This window comes from Chaetura pelagica, unplaced genomic scaffold (assembly GCF_000747805.2).
Source record: "Chaetura pelagica isolate M959 unplaced genomic scaffold, ChaPel_1.0 scaffold264, whole genome shotgun sequence".
Classification (NCBI taxonomy): Eukaryota; Metazoa; Chordata; class Aves; order Apodiformes; family Apodidae; genus Chaetura; species Chaetura pelagica.
Window position 1 is genome coordinate 632,558 of NW_009953064.1, and position 10,228 is coordinate 642,785.

At 60.1% G+C, this 10,228-nt stretch overlaps 1 protein-coding gene across 1 annotated transcript in view; it reads right to left on the reverse strand.

The window, feature by feature from the left end:
- SNED1 (sushi, nidogen and EGF-like domains 1) overlaps nucleotides 1–10,228 on the reverse strand; it is a gene marked incomplete at its 5' end in the record, with an annotated part of 18,650 nt that overhangs the window by 6,754 nt on the left and 1,668 nt on the right. The window contains 19 exons of the mRNA XM_009996757.1: nucleotides 9–175; nucleotides 297–410; nucleotides 739–852; nucleotides 1,037–1,210; nucleotides 1,292–1,405; nucleotides 1,642–1,758; nucleotides 1,842–1,958; nucleotides 2,481–2,597; nucleotides 2,744–2,857; nucleotides 3,312–3,416; nucleotides 3,677–3,802; nucleotides 4,104–4,220; nucleotides 4,343–4,456; nucleotides 4,718–4,831; nucleotides 5,558–5,671; nucleotides 5,789–5,914; nucleotides 6,812–6,974; nucleotides 7,684–7,824; nucleotides 8,448–8,735. Coding sequence (XP_009995059.1) covers nucleotides 9–175; nucleotides 297–410; nucleotides 739–852; nucleotides 1,037–1,210; nucleotides 1,292–1,405; nucleotides 1,642–1,758; nucleotides 1,842–1,958; nucleotides 2,481–2,597; nucleotides 2,744–2,857; nucleotides 3,312–3,416; nucleotides 3,677–3,802; nucleotides 4,104–4,220; nucleotides 4,343–4,456; nucleotides 4,718–4,831; nucleotides 5,558–5,671; nucleotides 5,789–5,914; nucleotides 6,812–6,974; nucleotides 7,684–7,824; nucleotides 8,448–8,735 — 2,556 coding nt within the window. The remainder of the gene's footprint in view (nucleotides 1–8; nucleotides 176–296; nucleotides 411–738; nucleotides 853–1,036; nucleotides 1,211–1,291; nucleotides 1,406–1,641; nucleotides 1,759–1,841; nucleotides 1,959–2,480; nucleotides 2,598–2,743; nucleotides 2,858–3,311; nucleotides 3,417–3,676; nucleotides 3,803–4,103; nucleotides 4,221–4,342; nucleotides 4,457–4,717; nucleotides 4,832–5,557; nucleotides 5,672–5,788; nucleotides 5,915–6,811; nucleotides 6,975–7,683; nucleotides 7,825–8,447; nucleotides 8,736–10,228) is intronic.

A 10,228-nucleotide genomic window follows, 5' to 3' on the forward strand; every position in this document is an offset into this window, starting at 1 on the left:
GGTTTAGCGGTGCCGGGGGGGCCAGGGGCTGCCCCCTGCCAGGCCGCCCTGCCCACCTCACCTGTCTCGCAGTGGTAGCCGAAGAAACCCTCTGGGCACACGCAGAGGTAAGAGCCCCCGTAGCTCTCGCACTCCCCTCCGTTTCGGCAAGGGTCTGACTCACAGGCATCCGCTTCTGGAGGCAGGAGGAGGCTGGTGGTGAGTGGGGAGCCCCAGCAGGCCTGCAGCCAGCCACAGGGGCGGGATGGCAATGCCCTGAGGGCAGCAGGGCGGGCACACAGCCCCAGACCCCCTACCTGTCTCGCACTGCATCCCCACAAAGCCCTCAGGACAGTGGCAAGCAAAGGACCCAGGGAGGTCCTGGCAGGTCCCACCATTCTTACAGGGCACTGACTGGCACTCGTCGACATCTGGGGAACAATGGGAGGAGAGGCACCAGCTCAGCAGTGAGGGCTGACAGCAGGACATGGGGGCTCAGAGAGTCAACACTTCCCCTGCAGAGCATGGTCCCTCCCCAGGTTGCTCAGTGCCCCAAGCCCACCAGCCAGGAACAGCCTCCTAAGGCTGTCAGGCACCCACTGCCCCATGTCTGCCCCAGTGCAGAGGCTATGCCAGGAGCTGGGCAGCCGAGCTCCCAGGCTTCACAGCCAGTGTAATTCCCCAGGGGCTGGGGAGCAAGGAAGGGTTTGCTGCAGCTGCCTGCAGCAGCCCCAGAGCCTGCCTGGCCTGGTCTCTTACCTGACTCGCACTGGTGGCCGGTGTAACCTGGCTCACAGAGGCACAGGAACTCGGCAACACGGTCCTTGCAGCGGCCACCGTTCAGGCAGGGCTGGGACCGACACTCATCGATCTCTGCAGGCATTTGGACAGGGGAGACAAGGTGAGAGCTGTGAGCAGGTGGCAGAGGTCTCTGGGGGGCTCTGTTCATGGGCTGGGGAGGACTGGAGTACATGTCCTGGTGTCACCAAGCCACGGTCACGAGCACAGCCCAGCAGGACAGTGCCTCAGGGCTCAGCTGCTCCCTGGCACTCCTCACCATCACATTCAGGGGGGTCACTCCAGATGCCGGGCAAGCGGCAGATGCGAGGGTGGTTGTGTTGACTGAGGGTGTAGCCCAGCTCACACTGGTATTCAGCCAGCGAGCCCACCTTGGTGGAATTGAAAGAGGCCTGGCCATGCTTCACCTCACTGGGGACCCCACAGTCGATCTCTGGGGAGAGACAGGGAGGGTGACCAGGGCCTGAAGAGGCACCTGAGCCCTCAGATGGCCGGTGCAGCCCAAGGCCCTTACCAGACTGGCAGTGCTTCCCTACGTAGCCCACAGGGCACGTGCAAGTGTAGCCCGTGCCAAGGTCCTCGCAGGTAGCGCCGTTCTCACAGGGGCTAAGAAAGCACGGGGAGGGCACTGGAAGAGCAGAGCAGAGAACAAACTGTTGCAGAGCTGGCTGAGCCCAGAAACAAGAGCCATCCCCTTTCCCCCTTTGGCAGTGCTGCTCTGCCCTTCAGCAGGGTGCAAGGCAGAGCGGAAGCACTTCAAATTACAGGGAAAGGGGCTCAAAGCAAGCAGTGAGGCTGCTGCCATGGCTGCTGGCTCTGCCGGCAGCCCCATCCCCTCCCCAGGCAGCCCCTGGTCACACCTACCAATCTCACAATGCCGGCCAGCGTAGCCCTGGGGACAGTCACACTTGTACTTGCCGATGTAGTGGAAGCAGGTGCCCCCGTTCTGGCAGGGCCCTGAGGCGCAGGGGTCCGGCTTGCCTGGGGGCAGAAGGCAGGTGGGAGCTGAGCATCAAGCAGGTCAACTGCCACCTCTCCTGCTGGGGTGGGGCCAGGGGCCGTACCGATCTCACAGTGCTTGCCGGTGAAGCGGTAGGGGCAGGAGCAGTGGTACTCGCCATCTGCCTCCCTGCAGGTGCCCCCGTTGCGACAGGGCCCCGTGCTGCAGAGCCGTGGCTTGGCTGCAGAGAGAGCACGAAGAGTCACCCACTGCTGCCAGCAGCCCAAGAGCCACCACCTCCCACCAGCACCCCACCAATCACGGAATCATTCTGGTTGGGAAAGACCTTGAAGATCCTTGAATCCAACCACAACCTAACTCTACCAACCAAGCGCACCCAAGCCTCAGCCCTGGGCTCAGCAACATCACAAAACACCACCCATGCAGGCACACTCCAGAGCCTTGGAGGACGATGGGCACATGATGCCAGGAGACCAGAAGAGACCAGAAGCTCAGGCATGTAAAAAAACCTCAAACACTGATGGTGTTGTGCAGGAAACACAACTGGACTGGCTGCTGCAACTGTCAGAGGCCATGAAGGGAGCCTTGCAATCCTCCCTCTACCCTGCAGAATGGGATGGGACAACCTACACCCACTTCCAGCTGCAGCTCAGCAAGCAGCTGCTCATCTCCCACCAGGGTGCAAACTCTTCTCCCACTCCCTGCCAGGTCCTGGAGCCAGCAAGGAGCTCTGCGTGGATACCTTTCTCACAGTGTTTGCCCAGGAAGCCTCGAGGACACTGGCAGGTGTAGGAGTCATCGTGAATCTCACAGGACCCCCCATTGAGGCAGGGCTCCGAGTCACACGGGGATGGCATCGCTGTAACGCCAAGCACAGGGTGTCACTGAGGACGGATGGTCAGAGGGCTGCTCCCCAGCTGGTGACAGTATCCCTGCTCACCCCTGTGACCCCCATCCCATGTCCCTCCCCAGGGCTGGTCCTGCAGCCCCGCAGACAAGACTTACTGTGGTTGGTGCCATAGTCGGTGTGGCAGACACAGAGGTAGCTCCCCCCATACTCCATGCAGTACCCGCCGTCCGGGCACTGCGTGTTCATGTTGCACGGCGTGGTGGTGACTTCTGCAAACACATGGCCAGCACCCACCTCCATCAGCCAATGGCAGGAGGACACCCAGACAGCTGCCTGGCCAGAAACAGGGGACTCCTAACTTTGCAAGATCTGAGGAGACGTGAGGGACCCCCTGTACCCCATGCCACAGCCCACGTGAACAGAGGGGCCAGCCTGGATGCCTAGTCAGCTTTGAAGTGGGAGTGCACAATGGATGTGGTTTCCTCCTTGCCCAGGGGAGCCAGGCTGGGCCTTAAGGGGTAGGAGAGGCACAGCTCAATGGTGAATGATGGACATGGAGGCATTGCCCCCTCAGGGGGCATTTCCAGGCTCAAATTCAGTGTGTGTCCCTGTACCATTCTAGGCTTGGGCACGGGCTGAGTGCCTTCTTACTTGCTTGTGGCCTGCCTGGCTCAAGCATCCCAGAGAAGGAGTAAACACAGTGAGCAAGAAGCCTTCACCTACCGAATTCACAGAGGAGACCAAAAAACCCAGGCGGGCACTGGCAGATGGTGACATTCCCCTCCAGGCAGCTGCCCCCGTTGCGACATTCACAGCCCTCTGAGAGCTCTGCAAGTGAGGAGACAGGAGCTTCCCAGGACCCCTCCTGCTTGCAGGCCTGGGACAGCCAAGCAGTCTTGCTGGATGTCACCCATGGGGGAAGCCCAAGTGGGTGTCAGCCATGAGCTCCCCTCAGACGCCCAGGCACAGCCTGCTCCAGTGGGACAGATCCACTGTCCAGCCCAGAAGCCCTGAACAGGCTCCCTGTCAGGAGCTCCAGGGCTCCCCTAGCGATGCCACACTCCACCAAGAGACCCCCTGGTACTCACTGTTTCGACAGTCCTGCCCAGTGTAGCCCTCCTGGCATTCACAGACATAGCCCTGCTCTGTCTCCAGGCAGCTGCCCGCGTTCTGGCATGGGTGGGAGAGGCAGGCACCGGGCACACGAGGCCCACCTGCAGGAAAGGGGGACTGAGCCAGAGCCGTACCAGCTGGGCTGGAACACCCTCTGTCCTGGGGGAGCTGGGGCAGAGCTGGTCCAGACCAGTTTCATGCCAGACACCCCACCACCACCAAGCAGCCCCCATGGAAGGAACTCCCTCCAGGTAGCACCACAACTCCCTGCACATGCTGCCTGCCAGCTTTCAGCAACACCTACAGCTGTCACAGCCTCTTTTTCCACTGTTCACCCCTTCCTGCCCAGCTCCCCCAAAACTGGCTCCTGTGCCGGTCTGGGCAAGGCACATCTCCACTCACCATACTGGCAGTTGTTGCCGTAATAACCTGGGGAGCAGGTGCAGATGTAGCGGCCAGGACGGATGTAGTTGCAAGTCTGCCGGTTCCTGCAGCTCCTGTCCTCACAAGAAGATGAGTCTGAGGTGGGAAGAGCAAGCAAGTGATGAGCACAGCCCCAGGAGAGAGGCCATGATGGCCAGCGGGGCACGCTGGCCAGTCCCTGGTGTGGAACATGCTGGGGCACAGGCAGGAGCAGGCACCTGTCTCACAGCGCTGTCCCACGAAGGGCTCCAGGCAGACACAGGTGTAGTTATCAAGGAGGTCGACGCAGTGCCCACCGTTCAGGCAGGGGCTGGACTCGCACTCGTTCACCTCTGCAAGGGGAGGCCAGGAAGGGTGGTCAGGCCGCGCGCGGGCACTGCCGGGCTGCCAGGTCACCTGCTGCTTCCCGTCCCGCATGGTGTTCAGGAATGGGAAGGTGACAGCCAGGGAAAAAAAAATAAAAATCAGGGCCACTGGCAATGCTGAGCACTCCCCTCCCAGGACTACAGTGAGGGGTGAAGCAGGCTGGGAAGGCAGCTTGCCAAGGGGCAAAGTGTTGCCATCTCCTGCTGGTGCCCGCTCCTGCCACCCACCTGTCTGGCAGTCTGCCCCCGAGTACCCCGGCTGGCAGACACACACTGCTGTCCTGTTTGCCACCTGGCACCTCCCGCCGTTCTGGCACACCCTGCTCTCACATGGTGACTCCTCTGCAGTGAAAAAGAGAGAGGGGAATCAACCCAGGTGCAGGAGCAGCACATGGCATCCTCTGCACACGCGGTGATGCTGGGGATAGGCAAAGAGTGCAGCTCAGAGCCACCAAAGCACCCTCCGGCGGGACACAGTGGCTGCATCCCCAGCTGCAGCTCTTCCCAAAACCCTTCCTCAAGCAGCTCAGCCCTTTCATCGCCCTTGAATGCCAGCGTGCTATGCTGGGTTCTTCTCCCTTCCTCCCTTTCCCAAAAGTCAAATCCCCGCTTGTCTTCACCAACAGGGAGGGTCGCTGGGAGCCAAATGATTTGGTGGCATTTCCACCAGCAGGTGGAAGCCAGTGGCAGAAGAAAGTGGCCACCACAGCCCTGGTCAGGTTAGCTTCAAAAGGCTTAGGACCAGAGCATCACCTGTGGAGGCAGGTCCTCCAAGACTCCTGGTTAAGAACGAACCACCAGCTTTTTTCACTAAGGGAGCAGTGGCAGGCAGAGGTGCTGAGCTGAGCACTCGGTGGAGAGATCTGCCAGAGGCAGAAAGGGCTCACAGACAGACCAAAGGTTCCTTTGCCTGCAGCAAGCTGCAATCCAAGTTGGTCATCAGAAGGTGCTCGAGCCCAGCAGCTGCCACAGAAGCCCCCGTTTCAAAGAGCCCCCTCAGGCTTGGGTCTCTGCTCTTCCAGCAGAGCAATGAGCCATCCCCCCCCACTGCAGTGGCCCCGTGCTCACCCGTCTCACAGTTGGTGCCTCTGAAGCCTGGCGGGCACCTACAGCTGAAGCTGCCAGCACCATTCAGGCAGGTGGCTCCGTTCTGACACGGGTGGGAGAGACACTCATCCACATCTGCAACAGAGCCCCAGGTAGGGACAGGAGCTCAGGGCAGGGGCAGCCAGCACACAGGGGTGATGCACAGGAGGGCTCCCTGCAGCGAAGCACCGGCAGCTCAGGGCCAGCACTCACCGACATGGCACCTCTTCCCAGTGAAGCCCGCCAGGCAGGAGCAGGTGTAGGAGGGGTTCCCCGTGATGCAGTCCTCGATACACCTCCCACCATTCAGGCAGGGCCGCAGCGTCAGGCAGACAGAGGCTGTAGGGACAGGCGGTGGTGCCCCTGTCAGCCCGCGCCCTGGCAGGCCTCGCCTTCCAGCCACACCAGCGCCAAGGTCTGTCCCCCTGCCCACCCAGCCTTCTGGGGTGTTTGGGGAGCACACAGGGACTTCCTGCCTCCCAGGGCCCACTCCTCCTGGACTCCCCAGGACAGGGGGGCAGTGTTATCCCTCCTGTGCAAAGGAGAGAGGCTGTGTGGGTCAGCCTCGCTGGCCAGGGGAGGACATGGACGTGATCTCGTTTATCACCCAGGGCAGAGGGAAAGGGGGATGGAAGAGCCCCTGTACAGCAAACCCACCAGTAACACAAGACACAGGCAGATTACAGGTGGGAAAACATGGCCAGGAGGGAGCAGGGACAAGGAATGGGAGGCAAGCAGCTCTGAAGGGGCACGTGTCAGGACACCCAGGGTGGGGTGCATGGCCCAGATCTGGTGGCCCAGCCCCACAGGGAAAGCTGGCACCCAGCAGTCCTCCACATGGCTCACCCCAGCCTCCTGGCACTCAGTCCCCTGAAGGTGTGTGTCCCCCAAGGGTGCCAGCCCCTCGTGCCCTGCCCTGCCTGCCTGTGGACCAGGCCAGCAGGGTCTCACCTGTGTGTCACCACCACCTCCTCCCCCGCCTCCCTCATTGCTCCCCGCAGGCTCTTTTAATCTCAGAAGTCTTCCTCCCCTCCCCATTTGTTCTCCCAGCCCCTTCCCAGCCCCGGGACACCTGTGAGTGCCATCCCCAGCCACCACAGGCTGCCTCCCCTCCCTCTCCAAGCCCTTCCAGCCGTCTCCTCCACCCCGCAGAGGTGGGGGTTGAGGCAGGGAAAGACTGAGCTGGAGAACAGTGTGGGGTTGGGAGTTAAATAAACCTAACTGCTGTCCTCTTACTTGTATTGCTGCAGCCCCCCACTTGCACCTGGGCATCATCGATTCTGAACACCCAGCGCCCGGGGATACCCACATTTGTTGTCATCTCCACGTCAGCGATGTCATCGGTGCGGGATCCGGGGATATTGAAGTAGCGCTTTCCATCACCAGCGTTAAAACCTGCCTGGAAAGACAAAGGCAGAGAGGGTAAAGAGACATCACTAGTGCATGTGCAAAGGCAGCTGGAGCACAAGGGCTTGTATCTCCTGCCACTCAGCACCACCAGCGGCACTGCTTGGAACAATGTCCCCTTCCCAGTGCCACCAGCCGGCCCTCAGCCCTGTCCATGCACCAGGATGGCATGACAGGGCAATGCAGCCGTCCTGCCCGCTCGGTCCCTCCCCTGGGATTCAAAACCCATTTACTTCCTCTCCACCTGCAGCATCCTGCCTGCTGCATGCTGGTGGGCAGGGAGCCAAGCATGCATCAACTGCCGGTAAATTCACACATCTGAATGGATGCTGGGGTTTTTGCGGGTGTGGGTGTTGGCTTTTTTTCCCTTAAACACAACAACACACACAAGGATGAAAAAAAAATACAAGCGAAAGCTGTGCTGGCTGAGGCAGCTGCTCTTAAAAGGCTGAGGTTAGGAAGGAAAAGGGACTAGGAGGCAAGAGCCAAGGCAAAGACCTGTGGTTTCAGAATAACAAAGCCCCCTGTATGGTCTCAGCTTTGGGAGCCAGGGCACACACGGATATTTAAGAACTTTAAAAAAAAAGAAAAAGAAGAAAAAAAAAGCAGGGGGAGGCTTTCCACCTCCAAAAAACCCAAACCAGGAGCTCACAGGGTGGATGCACTACCAGGGCACCCCAGGGGCCATGTTTGCCACTTACCTGCGCTGCGATGCCGCCGAGCCCGGCAAAGTCCCCCCCACTGCTGGCGTGCATACCCGTGGTCCAGGTGATGGACTCATAGTTGAAGATGGTGAAGGAGAGCTTGCCATCTGTAATGAGGACGATCTGGAAAGTGTTTACCTGCAGCAGGGAAGGGAAGGAAGCAGTGAGCAGGCAGGAGGGGGGAACAAGTGAGCCAGCTGAAACCCCAAATAAAAGAATAGAAAGAGCATTTAGTAAAGGGGTGTTACTTTGAGCCCCAGTCTTCCTCTGCTAGAAAAGGCAGTTGGGTTTAATTATTTTTAACCCTAAGGTGCTGTGATTCCCCACCCAGCACCACAGCAGGCAGAACAACTGACTTCTCCTCCCAGTGGAACGGGAAAAATGGGGAGAAATGTGGTTATCAGGCCTCTGGAAGAAAGACACCAAACCCCATCCACAACGGGCTCCTCAGCACAGCCCCAGACAGGCAAATACGGGCAGGCCAAACACACCCCTGCTGCTGCCTGAGAAAAGGGGACACCAGCAATCTGCAGCCTCCACTGGGCACAAAGACAAGGGTTTGGTTTTGCCAGCCCGGTGCTGCTCTGTCACATCAAGGCATGGTGATAAACCCACTGGGGTCAGCTGAGCCCTCCTGATGGCTCCGTGCCACGCACAGCCCCAGCACCACTGCCATGGAAGGCACCACAGCTCAGGTGGGGTGCTCTTTTCAGAAAATAACCTACCCCTAAACTAACAGCAGCCCTGTCCCAGCTACTCACTGGTGAAAACGAACTGCCCCCGAAGAAGGTCACTCGGTACCAGGTGGCGATGAAGACCCACTGCGCTGAAAACTCTGGGAACTCAGGAAAATACTGGGCAATGTCCCTGCTGGCTCTCTCCAAGATGGGCTGCTCGGTGCTCTCCCGGTAGTACACATCGCCTGCCTGCCGGTTGTCCACGTCAGCCCAGAAAGCAGCCACCACCCGACGGTCCTTGGAGATAGGGAAGGCCACTGGCGTAAACTGGGAGACCTCCTTCAGGAATGAGATGATCCCATTGTTGTTCACCTGCACAGGAGGAGGGACAAGAAATGGGCGGCCACAGTTGATTCCGGGTGCTGGCAGCAATCAGGGGTTGTAGGTGGAGTGTTTCCTCACTGCTGCTGGCAGCAATCCGGGTTTTTAGAGGCACTTTCTCTTTTACCTTTTTTTTTTATCCCCCCTCCCTCTTTCCGCAAATATTGGAGCACTTCCCCTTCCTGCCTTGGAAGCAGAGACATGCCCCAGCACCCGCAGCCCCCCACCTCCCACCCCGGCCACTCGCTGGCTGGAGTGTGGCTACGGGAAGGCAGCAGCAGCCTGAACAAACCCGGCCCTGTTCTCCACCACAGCCAGGCCAGAGGAAGGGGGAACAGCTGAGAAAACTGTGGCAGCCCCGGCGCTCTACACAAACAGCACCCAGAGTGCTCAGCCAACTCCTGCTGGTGCTCCTGGCCAGGACTCGGGGCTGTTTTGCTCTCTTAGGGATGATGAGCAGCTCGCAGGGCTGGGGGCTGGGGTCAGGCATTGCTGCCACCCCCACCCCAGCAGGGAGGTCGTGCCCAAGCCACATGGCCACCAGCACAGGATGGGGGAAACCTTGCTGGGCAGCCTTCCATCCTCCAGCACGCAGAGTGCTCCAAGTCAGCTAACAAGCTTGTGGCCCCCAGGTGACCAAGTGCCACCTACCCATGCAAAGTCCCCAGTGCTGGCTGAGCCTTCAGCATTCTGCTCTTGTTAAAGCAGGGGATGCCAAACACACAGGGAGAGATACTGCAAGCTCTGAGCCCTTCCACAGCACAAGTGGGGCAATTAGGGTCCTGGGATGCCTGGCCCAGGAGTACATGGTGGAGGTGGCCCTCAGACCAGGGAAGGAAGCTGGAGCTAGTGAAAGCTGCTGGCTGGAGTGCTCCCTTCTGGTTTGGGGATGCAGTGGGAGCAAGGAAGAGGAGGAAAACCCCTGCCTGGCCTGCCTCCTGAGCAGCCAACGAAGGGACAGGGATCAAAGGGAAACACTCTTTACTTCAGCCCCCAAATTCCCAGGAGGAGACCCAGCTCCCACCCTGCTGTAGTGGCAGCCCCAGCAGGACAGGCAGCCCCAGCTGCTCTGCTCCCCTGCCCACACTGCTGCCTGCACAGGACAGCAGGACAGGCAGGAGCAGCAACCCCCAGAGCTAAGCTCCCTGGCATGCAATGCTGGCCCTGGCAGCACCAGCCTGGCAAGGCTCTGAGCTGCAGGGTGAAAAAGGGTGGGCATGGTGGAGGCAAGAGGCTCTGGAGTGGAAAGAGCAGCCCCAGCACACAGCAGGCAAGGGCAGGCAGCAGTACTGCACTCGCGTGCTGACAAGGAGCTGGGAGCCAGTGTCCCGCCAGGAGCCACGCTGAAGCCAGCGTGCCTGTGCCCCAGATGCCTGCACCTCCAGGCCAGGAAGGGGAGGCCAGGCTGTGACAGCCATCTGCAGCCCCTGGGGAAGGTCTCCAGCTGCCGCGGAGGGTCCCCAGCCCCCCTATGTGCACAAAGG